We start from the raw sequence: 19,219 nt of genomic DNA, 5'->3' as shown, positions 1-19,219 counted from the left end.
GCGTGTCAAACAAGCTTGTATTATGGTGAATAGATAAAGGTAGTGCTGGTTTCTGTAAGTCCTTTCAGGCCCTGAAGAGGACTTACTGAAGATACCCCGCTCACACTCCAATGAGGACGCGTAGGGAATGATCTCTCAGGAATCCATAGGGGCAAAGGTGGCAGAGGAGAAAGCAAAAAGGGACCACATAGCGTAATTCCGTAATAAGCAATAAAATGTATTTAAAATGAAAAAACACTCACATGATACTGGATAAAACACGCTTGTACAAGATCAATAGGCAGCAGTGGGGACCTTAACGATGCGTTTCGTCTCCAAGGACATCGTCTGGGGTCTTTTTCAAGGACATCGTCCTTGGAGACGAAACGCGTCGGGAAGGTCCCCACTGCTGCCTATTGATCTTGTACAAGCGTGTTTTATCCAGTATCATGTGAGTGTTTTTTCATTTTAAATAAATTTTATTCCTTATTACGGAATTACGCTATGTGGTCCTTTTTGCTTTCTCCTCTGCCACCTTTGCCCCTATGGATTTCTGAGAGATCATTCCCTACGCGTCCTCATTGGAGTGTGAGCGGGGTATCTTCAGTCTACAGAAACCAGCACTACCTTTATCTATTCACCATAATACAAGCTTGTTTGACACACAGAGCGTATGCCTTGGCGTGTTCAAACGTTCTGGTAAGCCTCCTCTACTCATGGTGGTGGTCTGATTACAGTCACTAATTTTTCCAATGGTTTTTTCAGAACTTTCTGGTGTTAGATTCCACTACTTTACTTCCACAGATTTGGATTATATTCACCTGAATTTTTCTTATGTGATTTCACATGCATCACTTATATATGGACACATTTTGTATATATATTCACCGTGGTAGTTTGCATTAACTCCATTGCTTATGTGATATTATCACCAATAACTTCACTGGTATTTTGTATATATGGACATTGTTCTTTATATTTATTTATTGTGTCTGTCCGCAATTATTTTATTCATTTTTTATTGATGTTTTTGGGCTTTGAACCCACTTTCACATAGCGCTACACTTTATTTTACGAGTCGTAGCTGCTGCTCTGAGCCACTCCCAGCCCACACAGATCAAAACAAACAGGATGCCTGCCTAAATTTACCTGCATTTATCAAAAAACCTTACCTCTAGCACCTACCTAAGTAGAGGGTGAGATAAAATATATATAATTTTACACAGACCGATCATTTCTTTGTTCTTTACACACACACACTCTCCCAAAAGTGAGTACACCCCTCACATTTTTGTAAATATTTTATTATACCTTTTCATGTGACAACACTGAAGAAATTACACTTTGCTACAAGTGTACAGCTTGTGTAACAGTGTAAATTTGCTGTCCCCTCAAAATAACTCCACACAGCCATTAATTTCTAAACCGCTGGCAACAAAAGTGAGTACAACCTTAAGTGAAAATGTCCAAATTGGACCCAAAGTGTCAATATTTTGCGTGGCCACCATTATTTTCCAGCATTGCCTTAACCCTCTCGGGCATGGAGTTCACCAGAGTTTCACAGGTTGCCACTGGAGTCCTCTTCCACTCCTCCATGACGACCTCATGGAGCTGGTGGATGTTAGAGAGCTTGCGCTCCTCCACCTTCTGTTTTGAGGATGCCCCACAGATGCTCAGTAGTAGTATTTAGGTCTGGAGATATGCTTGGCCAGTCCATCACCTTTACCCTCAGCTTCTTTAGCAGGCAGTGGTCGTCTTGGAGGTGTGTTTGGGGTTGTTATCATGTTGGAATACTGCTCTATGGTCATTCTCCGAAGGGAAGGGATCATGCTTTGCTTCAGTATGTCACAGTACATGTTGGCATTCATGGTTCCCTCAATGAACTGTAGCTCCCCAGTGCTGGCAGCACTCATGCAGCCCCAGACCATGACCCTCCCACCAACATGCTTGACTGTAGGCAAGACGCACTTGTCTTAGTACTCCTCACCTGGTTGCCGCCACACATGCTGGACACCAATGAACCAAATAAGTTTATCTTGGTCTCATCAGACCACAGGACATGGTTCCAGTAATCCATGTTCTTAGTCTGCTTGTCTTTAGCAAACTGTTTGCGGGCTTTCTTGTATATCATCTTTAGAAGAGGCTTCCTTCTGGAACGACAGCCATGCAGACCAATTTGATGCAGTGTTCGGCGTATGGTCTGAGCACTGACAGGCTGACCCCTCACCCCTTCAACCTCTGCAGCAATGCTGGCAGCACTCATACGTCTATTTCCTAAAGGCAACCTCTGGATATGATGCTGAGCACGCGCGCGCAATTTCTTTGGTCTACCATGGCGAGGCCTGTTCTGGGTGTGACCCGTCCTGTTAAACCGCTGTATGGTCTTGACCACCGCGATGCAGCTTGCTTTTCTTCTTTGTTTGTTTTATAGCGCAAAAAATCAAGGTGGATTTGATTTAAATCATTAGTAAAGGCTTGATTTAAATAAAAAAAATTTTAAAGAGCAACAGTCGTCTCTGTCCTGCAGCGGCTCCTCCTGACCCGCTGTTGACTCAACGACTGTCTTGTTCACTTTAAAGGGACGGCTGGTGATGGCGGCAGTGACACAACAAGGTGAGGGACGGGGCGGCAGCAGGTGAGTGGATGCCCGCTAACAGGCGCTGCCATGATTGATCTGAAATGACAGGTGCTCTTTAAATGTAAGGACTCGTTCTTGATGGTAGTAAGAATCTTTAATATTTGCAAACAAAATGAAGGTTTCCTATTTAGAATAATAAGCTGTCCGGTTAGTAAAACAGCAATAGCAGAACCGATTTAAATTCATACCGTGTGTAGTGTACAAAGATTTACAAAACAATGGGATAAAGAAAAATTCCTGAACTTTGTTTTATTTCATGGTTACTGTGAAATTGTGGGAATGCATCAATGCAGTGCATGTTATCTCAGCTTGCAGAACTTGGATTCATTGAATGAGTTTACCAAAAATGTAAATATTGCAGAATATACAGCCTCATGCTACATAACTAAGCTCCATTTCATGCTGAATAAACCAAGTTATTAATGTATCTTAAATAGAAAACTATCTTTTAGTTAGATTTTTTTTTTTTAACTCCAAAAGCATTTTATTACAATAAGTTTGATAAAAATCAAAAATTCTATTTAAATTAAAAAAAAAATTAGATTTAACCACGCGATAGCCGAATGACGGCTACAGGGTGGCTTGATAACTCTGGGAGGGCGTACTATGACATCCTCCCAGAATCCCGCCCCCTGGGCCGTGCACACGGGAGTTTCCATGACGGCCAGGTCCCAAGGACCTGACGCATCACAGTAAATGGCCACTGACAGCAGCCGCTTACCAAGTGATCGCTCCGTCAAATGATGGAGCAATCACTTGTAAACAAACTGGCGTCATGTCCGGTTCCTCTCTCGCCTCTCTGTACCGATCGGTACAGTGTGAGCGAAGAAACCGGGTGAAGCGGTGCTGTGGGCTGGATCTGTAGTGCCCACTGCGCTGCTCTGTGCCCATTGCAGCCTCATCCATCCCTCTGTCATACTCAGCCATGCCATCCACCCCCTTCCATGCTCAGCCATGCCATCCACCCCCTTCCATACTTAGCCATGCCTCATCCATGCCACTACAGTGCCCATCAGTGTCTCACAAAAGTGTAATAGATAGTCAAATTAGGTTTGACATTTAAGCCCCTAGAACACCTGATGGTGCTCCCTGCATGTTAGGCCTCTGTATGTGGCTTGGCTGTGGAAAAGTCTCACACATGTGGTATTGCCGTACTCAGGAGGATTAGGAGAATCTATTTTGGGGTGTAATTTTTGGTATGTACATGCAATGTGTTATATTGTATAAATGGACAACTTTGTGTAAAAAAAAAAAAAAAAAAAAAGTGTTTTCATTTTCTAAAAACTATATATAAAATATTTTTATTTTTATTTTTTTTTTAGCAGAGAATAGAAAATAAAATGACGGTCGTTGCAATATTTTCTCACTTTTTTTTTCGTGGAAAAAAATACACTTTTGATGAATTAAAAAATAACAAAACAGTAAAGTTAACCCAATTTTTTTTTTTTTGTATATTGTGAAAGATGATGTTACGCCAAGTAAATGCCTAACATGTCATGCTTTAAAATTACGTATGCTTGTGGAATGGTGACAAACTACAGTACTTAAAAATCTCCATAGGCAACGCTTTAAACATTTTCACAGGTTACCTGTTTGGAGTTAGAGGAGGTCGTGCGCTAGAATTATTGCTCTCACTCCAATGATCGCGGTGATACCTCACGTGTGGTTTGAACACTCTGTACATATGCGGGCGCGACTTACATCTGCGCTCCCTTCTGCGTGTGAGCTAGGAGGGATGAGTCGCTTTCAATTTTTTAATTTTTGCACTGTCCCTTTAATTTTTTATAATTTTTTTTTTTATTATTATTATTATTTTTATTCCTATTACAAGGAGTGTAATAGGAACACGCCAGGGCATACCCCAGATCTCTTATTTACCTTTTAAAAGCAAAAAAAAGGTCATTTTGACTTTAACCACTTCAGCCCCTGAAGATTTGGCTGCTCAATGACCAGGCCATTTTTTGCGATACGGCACTGTCGTTTTAACTGACAATTGCACGGTCTTGCGATGCTGTACCCAAACAAAACTGACGTCCCTTTTTTTCCCACAAATAGAGCTTTCTTTTGTTGGTATTTGATCACCTCCTGTGGTTTTTATTTTTTGCGCTATAAACCAAAGAAGAGTGACAATTTTGGAAAAAAAAACAAAAAAAAAACTATCTTTAACTTTTTGCTATAATAAATATCCCAAATTATTTATTTATTTTTTTAAACTAATTTTTTCCTCAGTTTAGGCTGATGTATTTTACATATTTTTGGTAAAAAGAAATCGCAATAAGCATATATTGATTGGTTTGCGCAAAAGTTATAGCGTCTACAAAATAGGGGATAGATTTATGGCATTTTTATTATCATTATTAACTTTTTTTATTATTTTTTTACTAGTAATGGCAGTGATCTGCGATTATTTTATTTAGTTTTTTTGGGGGGGGGGACTACGATCTTGCGGCAGACAAATTGGACACATTTTTGGGACCATTGACAATTATACAGCGATCTGTGCTATAAAAAACACTGATTACTGTATAAATGTCACTGGCAGGGAACGGGTTAACACTAGAAGGCGATCAAGGGGTTAACCGTGTTCCCTAGTGTGCGTTCTAACTGTAGGGGGATGGGACTGACTAGGGGAAGAGAGAGATTGGTGTTCATACTTGGTATGAACACACAATCTGTCTTGTCTCTTCCCCTGAGAGAACCGGGATCTGTGTGTTTACCGGATCCCGGTGCTCGCTTTGCCACGAGCGATCGCGGGTGCCCAGCAGTCATCCCGCCTGCCAGGCACTCGCATCAGCTCAGGCGTGGCGCTGCCTAGTAGTCAAAAGGCGCACCGACTGACAGTTGTTTGGCCCGGGGGAGCCAATCTGCCGCAGTACAACTGCGGCGGCTGGTCGGGAAGGGGTTAAGTATCTTTCTTTTGTATTTATTTTGACTCCAGGAGAGTTAGCGGGCCTATTGGTGACACTATGTATTCAGAATACACTTCTTTCTTTCTTTTTTCATGCAAATAACTGTCTCCATAAACTAATGTAAATTTTTCCACATGTTCCCTTGAATTAAAGAGGTGGTCTGCCCACCCCTGCAAAAATTAAAGGCCAGTAACACATACTGCAGCTGCTAACTTTTAATAATAGGACACTTACCTTTCCTGGAGTCCAGCGATGTCGGCACTGCAGCTGATGTTTCCATCAGCTGTTGGGTGCTGCCGCTGCCATTGCTGGTAAGGGAACCTGGCAGTGTAGCATTACGGCTTTACGCCGGGTTTCTATTGCGCATGTGCGAGGCACCGCTGCGCTCCTACTGGCCCAGCGGAGCAGGAGGGATCCGAGCTGTGATGTAATTCGCCGCGGCCCGGACTCCCGGAAATGGGGACAGGATACCCCTCCCCCGAAAGGTGCCAAATGTGGCACTGGAGGGGAGGGGGGGAGACAAATGGAGAGGAAGTTCCACTTTTGGGTGGCACTCCGCTTTAAGTTTTATGGCATAACAGGAACTAAGCTCAACAGTTAATGAAAATGGACACTTATGGAAACACTACTGATATACCTTTGACCACAGTGTTTATCAAACTTGTGGACATTCATATTTACGTATTCTTAACAATCCTTCGCTGCCCAATTTGGACATTTTCACTTAGGGGTGTACTCACTTTTGTTGCCAGCGGTTTAGACATTAATGGCTGTGTTGAATTATTTTTCAGGGACAGCTAATTTACACTGTTAGGCCCCTTTCACACGAGTTGATCCGACCCGTGAACATCCGCTGCGCAGCGGGGATCTCTCCGGTTTCCCCAGCTGAGCTGGCGGATGACAGGGCGGGACCCGCACACTGTGCAGGGACCACCCTGTCAGATCTCCGCTCTCCCCTATGGGGGATCGGAGGAACACGGACCGGACCGTCTGTCCGTGTTCATCCGATCCGCCCTGCAGACGGAGAGAAAAATAGGATTTTCTTCCGTCTGCAGAATCGGACAATAGCGGGAACGGATGATATCGGGTGTTAGCGGATGTACCATCCACTGACACCCGCTATCCCATAGGGATGCATGTATGTCCGTATTTCATCCGAAAACGGATGGATGAAATACAGACATACGGGGTCTGCACGTGTGAAAGGGGCCTTATACAAGCTGTATACTCACTACTTTACATTGTAGCAAAGTGTCATTTCTTCAGTGTTGTCACATGAAAAGATATAATAAAATATTTACAAAAATGTGAGGGGTGTACTCACTTTTGGGAGCTAGTGTGTGTGTGTATAAAGAACAAAGAAATAATCAGTCTATAAGTTTAATGATAGGTTTATTTTAACAGTGAGAGACGAAATAACAAAAAATCCAGAAAAACGCATTTCAAAAAAGTTATGAATTGATATGCATTTTAGTGAAATAAGTATTTAACTCCTTCACAAAACATGACTTAGTGCTTGGTGGCAAAACCCTTGTTGGCAATCAGAGGTCAGATGTTTCTTGTAGATGACCACCAGGTTTGCACACATCTCAGGAGGGATTTTGTCCCACTCCTCTTTGCAGATCCTCTCCAAGTCATTAAGGTTTTGAGGCCGACGTTTGGTAACTCAAACCTTTAGCTCCCTCCACATATTTTCTATGGGATTAAGGTCTGGAGACTGGCTAGGCCACTCCAGGACCTTAATGTGCTTCCTCTTGAGTCACTCCTTTGTTGCCTTGGCTGTGTGTTTTGGGTTATTGTCATGCTGAGGGAAGGAGGTTCTTACCCAAGATTTGATGGTACATGGCCCTTTCCATTGTCCTTTTTATATAGTTACATAGTAGGTGAGGTTGAAAAAGACACAAGTCCATCAAGTCCAACCTATGTGTGTGATTATATGTCAGTATTGCATTGTATATCCCTGTATGTTGTGGTTGTTCAGGTGCTTATCTAATAGTTTTTTTTTGAAACTATCGATGCTCCCCGCTGATACCACCGCCTGTGGAAGGGAATTCCACATCCTTGCTTCTCTTATGCCCTGTACACACGGTCGGACATTGATCGGACATTCCGACAACAAAATCCATGGATTTTTTCCGACGGATGTTGGCTCAAACTTGTCTTGCATACACACGGTCACACAAAGTTGTCGGAAAATCCGATTGTTCTAAATGCGGTGACGTAAAACACGTACGTCGGGACTATAAACGGGGCAGTAGCCAATAGCTTTCCTCTCTTAATTTATTCTGAGCATGTGTGTCGGACTTTGTGCGTCGGATTTGTGTACACACGATTGGAATTTAAATTTTATAGCAAGCTCTCAAACTTTGTGTGTCGTAAATTCCGATGGAAAATGTGTGATGGAGCCCACACACGGTTGGAATTTCCGACAGCAAGGTCCTATCACACATTTTCCGTCGGAAAATCTGACCGTGTGTACAGGGCACTACAGTAAAGAACCCTCTAAATAGTTTAAGGTTAAACCTCTTTTCTTCCAATTTTAATGAGTGGCTACGTGTCTTGTTAAACTCCCTTCCGCAAAAAAGTTTTACCCCTATTGTGGGGTCACCAGTATGGTATTTGTAAATTTGAAATCATATCCCCTCTCAAGCGTCTTTTCTCCAGAGAGAATAAGTTCAGTGCTCGCAACCTTTCTTTATAACTAATATCCTCCAGACCCTTTATTAGCTTTGTTGCCCTTCTTTGTACTCGCTCCATTTCCAGTACATCCTTCCTGAGGACTGGTGCCTAGAGCTGGACAGCATACTCTAGGTGTGGCCAGACCAGAGTCTTGTAGAGCAGGAGAATTATCATTTTATCCCTGGAGTTGATCCCTTTTTTAATGCATGCCAATATTCTGTTTCCTTTGTTAGCAGCAGCTTGACTTTTCATGCCTTTGCTGAGCCTATCATCTAGAGCTGCACAATTAATCGTTAATAAATCGTGATCTCGATTCACCCCCACTGACGATCTCTCCTGCTGAGTTTGCCGATTCTTTCATATAAACAAGTGGAGAGATTATCTGCTCTCTCAGCTGTCAAAAGAAAGCATCTGGGCAGTTTGCCAAGTTTAAAACTTGAAACATTGTAACTAACTTCCTTCTTAGATAAAAGGGATAGAACTTCTGTGTAAACAAATAATTCAGGCAATCTGCCAAGCTTTTAACAAAAATGCAGGAAGTTTAACCACTGAAAGTCTATATCTTTTTCTGATACTTCTTTCTTAAGTTAAAATCAATATTTTTTGCTAGAAAATTACTTGGAACCCCCAAACATATATATATATATATATATATATATATATATATATATATTATATATTTTAGCAGAGACCCTAGGGAATAAAATGGCAATTGCTGCAATATTTTATGTCACACTGTATTTGCCCAGCGGTCTTTCAAATGCAGTTTTTTGGGAAAAAATACACTTCAATAAATAAAAAACTAAACAGTAAAGTTAGCACAATTTCTTTTGTTTTAATGTGAAAGATGATGTTACGCCGCGAGAGAGTCGCGAGAAAATCGTAATTCTCATTTTAGCCAGAATCGTGCAGCTCTACTATCATCTACTAGGACCCCCAAGTCCTTTTCCATTCTAGATCCCCCCAGAGGTTCTCCCCCCGTGTCACCAAAATGCATTATTTGACATTTTTCTACATTAAATCTCGTTTGCCTACCCCATTAATTTGTTCAGATTTTTTTGCAATGTTTCCACATCCTGCTGAGAAGTTATTGCCCTGCTTAGCATTGTTCGCGAATACAGAGATCGAACTGTTTACCCTATCCTCCAGGTTGTTTATGAACAAATTAAATAGGATTGGTCCCAGCACAGAACCCTGGGGGACCCAACTACCCACCCCTGACCATAATGAGTACTCCCCATTTATCAGTGGGGTTGCAGTGAAGTTGTCCTGTCCCCTTAGCAAATAATCGCCCCCAAAACATACTATTTCCACCTCCATTTTTGACGATGGGGGTGGTGTTCTTGGGGCCATAGCCAAAGAGCTTGATTTTGGTCTCCTCTGACCACAAAACTTTCACCCAGTTCTCCTTTGAATCATTCAGATGTTCCTTAGAAAAATTCAGGTGGGCCTGTACATGTGCTTTCTTGAGCAGGAGACTTTGGGGGCTCTGCAGGATTTCAGTCCTTCTCGGCGTAGTGTATTACCAATTGTTTTCTTGGTGACTATGGTCCCAGCTCCTTGATCATTGACACCGTTCTCATGATCATTTAAACTCCACAAGGTGAGATCTTGCATGGAGCCCCAAACTGAGAGAGAGTGACAGTTATTTTGTGTTTCTTCCATTTGCGAATAATCACACTAACTGTTGTCCCCCTCTCACCAAGCTGCTTGGTGATAGTCTTGTAGCCCATTCCAGCCATGTGTAGGTCTACAATCTTGTCCCTGACATCCTTGGACAGCTCTTTGGTCTTGGCCATGGTGGAGAGATTGGAATCTGATTTGCTTCTGTGGACAGGTGTATTTTTTTATACAGGTAACAAACTGAGATTAGGCGCACTCTCTTTAAGAGAGTGCGCCTAATCTCAGCTCTTTACCTGTATAGAAGACACCTGGGAGCCAGAAATATTGCTGATTGATAGGGGATCAAATACTTATTTTACTCATTAAAATGCAACTCAATTTTAACCTTTTTTGAAATGAGTTTTTCTGTTTTTTTTTTTGTTATTCTGTCTCTCACTGTTTAACCACTTGGCGACCAGTGCATGCCGATATACGTCCTAACTTTGAGGACAGATTTCGTTGTTATGGCACCAGCTAGATGCCATAACCCCAGTATCCTCGTATTTGGCCGGAGGTCAGGCACAAGATAAAAGTGGTCTCTGCGGCAGATTCCCCCGAGATCACTTTTATCGGCAGCGAAAGAGGGGGACCCCCCTCCTGCCACGCTCCAGTGCCCTCCGCCGCTTACTGGAGCCGTCGGCAGCGGCGGAAACGATACGGTCCTCTCGGAGGCTGTGCATGGAGACGAGTGAGGGGAAGATGGGCCCCCACCCGTCTCCATGTCATTGCAGGGCGGAAGCGACATCAAAACGTAATTTCCGCCCATTGCTCTTAAAGGGCCATTTTTTTTTTTTTAAATCGTTTTTTTTTAAATGACAATTTTTTTTTTTTTTTTAAATTGCAATTTAGTGTAAATATGAGATCTGAGGTCTTTTTGACCCCAGTTCTCATATTTAAGAGGTCCTGTCATGCTTTTTTTCTATTACAAGGGATGTTTACATTCCTTGTAATAGGAATAAAAGTGACAATTTAAAAAAAAAAAAAAAAACTGTGTAAAAATAAAAGATAAAAGGTAAAATAGTTAAGAAAGAAAAAAAAAATTTGAAACGCGCCCGCCCCACCGAGCTTGCGTGCAGAAGCGAATGCATACGCGAGTAGTGCCCGCATATGAAAACTGTGTTCAAACCACACGTGAGGTATCCCTGCGATCAGTAGAGCGAGAGCAATGATTCTAGCCCTAGACCTCCTCTGTAACTCAAAACATGCAACCTGTAGAATTTTTTAAACGTCTCCTATGGAGATTTTTAAGGATAAATGTTTGTCGCCATTCCACCAGTGGGTGCAATTTTGAAACGTGACATGTTAGGTATCAATTTACTCGCGTAACATTATCTTTCACAATATAAAAAAAAATTGGGCTAACTTTACTGCGGTCTTATTTTTTTTTTATTCGAAAAAGTGTATTTTTTCCAAAAAAAAGTGCTCTTGCAGTATTGCAACGACCGCCATTTATTCTCTAGGGTGTTAGAAAAAAAATGTATAATGTTTGGGGGTTCTAAGTAATTTTCTAGCGAAAAAACTGTTCTTAACTTGTAAACAACAAATCTCAGAGGCTCGGTCCTTAAAGCGGGGTTCTAGCCGTTTTTTTATTTTTTTGTTAAAGTCAGCAGCTACAAACACTGTAGCTGCTGACTTTTAATAAGGACACTTACCTGTCCAGTGAGCCCGCAATGTCGCCCCCCCCCCCCCCCCCCGGCCAATCCGTCCATCGCATCGGCCGGCGGCGCCTCCATCCTAACTAAGGGAAACAGGCAGTGGAGCCTTGCGGCTTCACTGCCAGTTTCCTACTGCACATGCGCGAGCGGCGTGGCACTCTGTGAATGGCCCCGTCGTTTCCTGGGACACACACATGTCCCAGAAGGTAACGGGGCCGCTCACCTTAGAAGGAGGAAGCACCGCGGAATAGGAAGAGGCAGATTAGGAAGACTGCCTAGCAACAGGGGGTTTCAGGTAAGTAAAAAAAAAAAAACATTTTTTCGAATGTTTTTTTTAAACTTTTTTATGAATTTTAATGCCATTTCCCTTTTTAGGGTGGACCTCCACTTTAAGTGGGTAAAATAAACCTACCATTAAAATTATACACTGATCATTTCTTTGTCAGTGGGCAAACACAAAATCAGCAGGGGATCCAATATTCCCCCCACCGTATATAGTGGGTATAAAAAGTCTACACACTCCTGTTAAAATGTCAGGTTTCTGTGGTTTAAAAAAATGGGACAAAGATTAATCATTTCAAAACTTTTTCTACCTTTTTAATGTGACCTATAAACTCAGTTGAATAACAAACTGAAATCTTTTAGGTGAAGGTAAGTAAAAATAATAAACTGAAATAATATGGTTGCATAAGTGTGCACTTTGTTGAAGCACCTTTTGATTTTATTACAGCACTTAGTCTTTTTGGGTATGAGTCTATCCTCATGGCACATCTTGACTTGGCAACATTTGCCCACTCTTTGCAAAAACACTCCAAATCTGTCAGATTGCGAGGGCATCTCCTGTGCACAGCCCTCTTCAGATTTTCAATCGGATTCAGGTCTGGACTCTGGCTGTGTCATTCGAAAACTTTAATCTTCTGGTGTAGCCATTCCTTTGTTGAATTGGATGTATGCTTTGGGTCGGCATGCTGTATGATTACGCTCGTCTTCATGCTCAACTTTCTAGCGGAAGCCTGAAGGTTTTGTTGCCACTATTGACTGGCATTTGGAACTGTTCATAATTTCATGTTCCAGCTGAAGAAAAACAGCCCCAAAGTATGATGCTGCCACGACCATGCTGCACTGTGGATATGGTTTTCTTTTGGTGATGTGCAGTGTTGTTTTTGTGCCAAACATCTTTTGGTACCGTACCACATTTTCCCACATGCTTTTGGGAGACTTCAGATGTTGTTTTTGCTAAATTTAGCTGGGCTTGGATGCTTTTTTAAGAAAGGGCTTCTGTCTTGCCACCCCATGTCCCAGACATATGAAGCATAGAGGAGATTGTTGTCACATGCACCACACGGCCAGTACTTGCCAGATATTCCTGCAGCTCCTTTAATGTTGTTGTAGGCCTCTTGGCAGCCTTCCTGAGCAGTTTTCTTCTCGTCTTTTCATCAATTTTGGAGGGACGTCCAGTTCTTGGTAATGTTACTGCTGTTCCATATTTTCTGCACTTGATGACGACTGTCTTCACTGTGTTCCATGGTAGATCTAATTCCTTGGAAATTCTTTTGTACCCTTCTCCTGACTGATGCCTTTTTACAATGAGATCCCTCTGATGCTTTGGAAGCTCTCTGCGGACCATGGCTTTTTCTGTAGGATGGGACTAAGAAAATGTCAGGAAAGACCTACTAGAACAGCTGACCTTTATTTGGAGTTAATCAGAGGCACTTTAAATGATGGCAGGTGTGTACTGACTCCTATTTAACATGATTTTGAATGCGATTGCTCAATTCTGTTACAGGGGTGTTAACTCTTCCCTATGCGATCCAAAAATCATAAAAACATTTTTGACTGGAGCAATACTTAAAGCGGAACTTCAGTCATTTTTTTCATCTTTCCATTTATTAAATCTTCTGTCCTTGTTATTTTTAACTGTGGATAGTAAAACTTTTAAATTTTCTGCCAGTAAATACCTTATACAGCCCACTTCCTTTTTCTTGTATGGTAAAAAGCCTAGGCTTGTGACCTCATGCACAGCTCTCACTCTTGAGGCTGCATTCACACCTGACCGTTTCAAAGTCGCGCGATTTTGTTCAGGTCACCAATGTAAAAGGCAGGAAAAACACCTGTAATCTGCCTCAAATAAGCTCATGTTTTTTTGAGTTGCTTCAGTTGACAAAACTCCTGCAAGCAGCATCTTTGGAGCGGTGTATACACCGCTCCTGCCCATTGAAATGGATGGGTAGCGCTGGTGAACTGCCAGCAAAGCGGTGCTTTGCGGGTCGTTTTAACCCCTTTTCAGCCACTAGCAGGGGTTAAAAGCGCCTCGCTAGCGGCCGAAAAAGGGTTAAAACAACCCTCAGTAGCAGCACTTTGCCGGAGGTTTGGCGGCACTGCCCTTTCATTTTAATGGACAGGAGCGGTGTAAGCACTCGGGCTTTCACACTGAGACTGCAGGGGAGCCATTTTTCAGGCACTTTACAGGAGCTATTTTTAGCCCAAAAGCGCATGAAAAACGCCTCAGTGTGAAAGGGGCCTTAAACTCAGTTTTGTTAAAATTTTGCCAGTTGTTCTTGTGTTCAATGAGATATTAAAATCTTATTTCAAAAGGAATGTACTCATTTATGCTGAGCACTATATATATATAGATAGATAAATATAGTGTGTGTGTGTATATATATATATATATATATATATATATATATATATATATATATATATATATAGTCCCAAGTGACTTTATGAATGAAATATCACTGGTAGCTTAATAAAAAAATGCCTGATTGACTCCTGAATTTTACATTTTGGCTGTCACCATGTGTATACCAAATGGATGTCAACCATTTCAAGTATAGTATTTCCATTCTAATCACTTGTTTTTCCCACAGGTGCCCGTGCAGCTCGGAAGCGAAAGACCTCTCCAGAGCCTGAAGAAGGAGGTTCTGTTAAAATGAATGGTGAAGGACAGTCATGGTTACCAGCAGCAGATGGTCTTAAGATTTCTTCAATGACAGGTTCTTCATTCATATCCCCACCTGCAACGGTTTCTCCTCATTCCAACCGCACCACACCACCCGAAGCTGCACAAAATGGCCAGTCTCCAATGGCTGCCTTAATACTGGTGGCTGATAATGCTGGTGGTAGCCATGCCTCTAAAGATGTCAACCAGGTTCACTCTACAACTAGGAGAAACAGCACCAGTCCACCTTCACCTTCCTCTATGAACCAAAGAAGAATGGCTTCAAGGGAAGTTCCAAGCCAACTTTCTGGTGGAGGGACATCTTCTCATACAGGAATGGAACAAGTGCACCCCCAAAGCATTCCTGATTCTTCCATACCAAACAGTATACCACTGTGTTGCACTCTATGCCATGAGCGTCTTGAGGACACACATTTTGTGCAGTGCCCTTCAGTACCTTCTCACAAATTTTGCTTTCCATGTTCAAGGCAAAGTATTAAACAGCAAGGATCATCAGGTGAAGTGTATTGTCCAAGTGGGGAAAAATGTCCCCTGGTGGGATCAAATGTACCATGGGCATTCATGCAGGGAGAAATTGCAACAATTCTTGCTGGAGATGTCAAAGTGAAAAAGGAGAGGGACTCTTGACTGTATAATTTTTTTTTTTTTTTTTTGCTTTATAGCCACCATAATCTTACTAAACCTCTTACAGTGTGTTTGTGTGTGTGATATGTAGAAAATATATATTTGCACACACAACGTATAGACTGCTTAAACATCGCTGTATACTTCTTAATTTCTGAATACATTGTGTTTTTGTTGTGTTTTTTTTTATGTTTTGTTTTTTGTTTTTTTTTTGTTTTGTTTTTTTTTGTTTTTTTTTTTGTTCCTTTCCTGAAAACAAAGTTATGTACTGATCAGAAAGGTATTCTTAATGTTATATTTGCAAGTGTTTGTTCTTATACAGTGACAGTTACTGTTCAGTGTAGGCTGTGACTTGAGATGCTTTTTTAGAGCACTTGGAAAAACAGATATGCTTTTAGCTGTATTTGTATGCACTTGTTAAAAATGCCAAATACATTTTATGACATTGTAAATTGTCTCTGGTTACTCATTTTCTTTGAGATTAAGCTTTTTTTAATTGTAAAATTTATTGATGTAATTTGAACCACTGGGTGATGTTTATTAAAAAAAAAAATCTTGTTCACCAAAGCACTGTTCAGTTATACTAGTTATTTGTTATGAGCCATGTGATAGTATAAAAATTAAGTAATGAATAGTAAAAAATGCTCTTTTGATAACGGATGTGTAAAATTTTAGAATTACAAAACTTCTTTTTTTTTTTTTTTAACTCAAGATTCCATTAAATGGATTTAAAAATATAGTCCATACCTAAATGCTGTAGATGGCTATTATATCTTGAAATAAATGACTTTTAATTTGTATTGCCACTTTTCAGCAGCTGCTTTCATTGTCCAAATGGTGAACTTAAAGTGATTGTAAATGCTCACCTTGCAAAACAACCCATTCAGTTTAAAATAGAAATGAAAGGCAAAACATTTGTGTGTGGATATAAAAATTATATATACCTTCCCCCCTTTTTTTATAAGTGATTCCATATCCTCTGTTCTCAGCTGCACAAGAGCTGGGGAGGAGAAACGGCATCGCTCTGAGCTTCCCAGTGAACGGCTGTGCAGGGGGGGAGTGTCAGCACAAGTCTGATCGTTGTAAAGTTCCGCTGCTTACAGGTGAGTAACTATGGTCACACCCTGTCACTGCTTACAGAGACTGATGCGCACAAAAAAATCAGGTGGCTGCACTCCCACATGATGCAATACAACTTTATTAAAGTAAACAATTGTCCATAAAAACACAACCAAGCACAGACAGGGGTATGACAAGGTTGACGCGTTTAACACTAAATCTGTGCTTTATCAAAACCATGGATTCTGTCTGAAATGCACCAAACTTTTCATCTCCCTGCCTGTCTGTGCGTAGTTGTTTTTAATGGACATTTGTTTACTTTAATATATTGGTGTTGCATCGTGTGGGAGTGCAGCTATCCAATTTTTTTGTTCGCATCCAAGTCTGATCATTGGTTGAGAACAATAGGAAAAGAAAATACCGCTCCAGGTGAGTGATGGAACCAGGTAGGCTGGCAAATGGTCTCCTCCCAGGGGTGCTAGCCTTGGCTCGCCAGCTGTGCAATATGGATAAAAGGAATGGATGGCCGCACACCAAGGTTGTGATGAATCTCTTTATTGTAAAATCCGTAACATGAATAACCCCACAGGACAGGCAAACAGGTACAGGTAGACACATTTCACACAGCGACGCTGCACTTATTTATTACCAACCATTGGTTGAGAACAAGCTGAGTTCTCACCACAGCTAGAGAACTGACCATGCTGTGCTCTCCTGCTTAGTGTGTTAAGTTTTAATAGGAAAGCAGAGGGAAAGTACAGTTGAAACTCATTGTTCTGTTCCAAAAGTAAATTTATTCTTTCAGTTGCAAACTAGTGGCATTCCCAAAGTTCATTTTTGATTTAAAATAAAAAAGCCACAATTTAAATGGCTCTCAAAAACGTCAGTCTCCATAATTTTGCAATATAACAACAAAAACCAGCGAGCGCAGGTTTCAATATAAACAATAAACCCCAATGCACATTAAAAAAAAGTCCTTTGAGCAATAAAAAGCTCTTCGTGAGATGTAAACAGTCTGTTAGCAGGGCAGCCTTATGAAGGGAGGTGAAGCCACTCCAATATGTAAGAGAAGAAGAAACAGCAAAGGCGCCTCTTAGTAAGACAGTATTATTTAATGATACAATTCCATTAAAATCACTCACATGGAAAAAGGTATTAGTCTGGCACGGGAAGTTACAGTACAGGCCATATGTGGTTTCTGCACTCTCATATGGAATAGAGCCTTGTTTCTCTGCGCTACCGGCTTGTGTATTCAGCGCAGACTTCCGGGATCCGATCGTGATCCAAGACGAGGCTTGCACCTCCACTGGGCAGTCGAATGGAGGGCTGGAAAGCAGATTCGATGGTATGGGCTGTACTGCCGTTAAGCAACGCGTTTCAGAGCATGCGCATTCGGCCACGCTCCTTTCTCAAGCTAGGGAAGATTGGTTTATTTGCAGCCAATTTAAGTGCTCTCCTAGCACTGCCACCTAGTGGATACAATTATTAATGCGGGGATAAAATTACCGATCTTAAATAAAGGGAGATATAAGGGAAGAGCAGAATCAAAATATGTGCATGTGCATTGTGCTCTCCTAGCACTGCCACCTAGTGGATACAATTAATAATGCAGGGATAAAATTACCGATCTTAAATAAAGGGATATATAAGAGAAGAGCAAGGTGCATATTAACACAATGCACATGCACATATTTTGATTCTGCTCTTCCCTTATATCTCCCTTTATTTAAGATCGGTAATTTTATCCCCGCATTAATAATTGTATCCACTAGGTGGCAGTGTAGGAGAGCACTTAAATAGGCTGCAAATAAACCAATCTTCCCTAGCTTGAGAAAGGAGCGTGCCCGAATGCGCATGCTCTGAAAACCGTTGCTTAACGGCAGTACAGCCCATACCATCGAATCTGCGTTCCAGCCCTCCATTCGACTGCCCGGCGGAGGTGCAAGCCTTGTCTTGGATCGCGATCGGATCCCGGAAGTCTGCGCCGAATACACAAGCCGGCAGCGCAGAGGAACAAGGCTCTATTCCATCTGAGAGTGCAGAAACCACGTATGGCCTCTACTGTAACTTCCCATGCCGGACTAATAAGTTTTTACATGTGAGTGATTTTAATGGAATTGTATCATTAAATAATACTGTCTTACTAAGAGGCGCCTTTGCTGTTTCTTCTTCTCCCATAATTTTGCAAAAGGTAGGTTTTTTCCATTTGTTAGCTTGTCACAAACTGAAAATGATACAAAAATGTATCAAAAGTAGAGGACTTCATTGCACAACGGCAGAATCTGCAGTTTTGGAAAGATGCACCTAAGAAGTCTTCAGTCACCTACTTTCAAATATAGTAAATGGGTAAATACCCAAAACGTGTTATTATTATTATTATACAGGATTTATATAGCGCCAACAGTTTACGCAGCGCTTTACAACTTGAGTAGACAGTACAAATACAAAACTTTAATACAGTAGGAAATCAGAGGGCCCTGCTCCTTAGAGCTTACAATCTAAGAGGGAAGGTCAAGAGATACAAGAAGTAATAACTGTGGGGAATGTGCTGATGGAAAAGATGATAAATGTACAGTTCTTAGGTGGGGGCCAGATACAGTATGCAAAAGTTTAGGAACCCCTGTCATTTATAAATATGTGGGTGTTTGGATCAGCAATTTCATTTTGATCTATCAAATAACTGAAGGACACAGTATATTTCAGTAGTGAAATGAGGTTTATTGGATTAACAGAAAATGCATCAAAATGAAATTGAACAGGTGCATAAATTTGGGCACCTCAACAGAAAAATCACATTAATATTTAGTAGAGCTTCCTTTAGCAGAAATAACAGCCTCTAGATGCTTCCTATAGCCTGTAATGAGTGTCTGTATTCTGGATGAATGTATTTTGGACCATTCCTCCTTACAAAATATCTCCAGTTCAGTTAGGTTTGATGGTTGCCAGGCATGGACAGCCCGCTTCAAATCACCCCACAGATGTTCAATGATATACAAGTCTGGGGACTGGGATGGCCATTCCAGAACATTGTACTTGTACCTCTGCATAA

The 19,219-nt window shown here is 41.4% G+C and overlaps 1 protein-coding gene across 1 annotated transcript in view; it reads left to right on the top strand.

Annotated features, from left to right (window-relative positions):
• Positions 1-15,911, top strand: part of IRF2BP2 (interferon regulatory factor 2 binding protein 2) — a 71,864-nt gene extending 55,953 nt beyond the window's left edge. Inside the window, exon 2 of the mRNA XM_073627562.1 lies at positions 14,396-15,911. Within this exon, the coding sequence (XP_073483663.1) occupies positions 14,396-15,114 (719 nt within the window). The 3' untranslated portion in view covers positions 15,115-15,911. The remainder of the gene's footprint in view (positions 1-14,395) is intronic.
• Positions 15,912-19,219: the final 3,308 nt, after the last annotated feature.

Source organism: Aquarana catesbeiana, linkage group LG04, assembly GCF_042186555.1.
Source record: "Aquarana catesbeiana isolate 2022-GZ linkage group LG04, ASM4218655v1, whole genome shotgun sequence".
NCBI classification, from domain to species: Eukaryota; Metazoa; Chordata; class Amphibia; order Anura; family Ranidae; genus Aquarana; species Aquarana catesbeiana.
The sequence above is the reverse complement of the archived record's forward strand: the minus strand, read 5'-3'. Positions and strand labels throughout refer to the sequence as shown.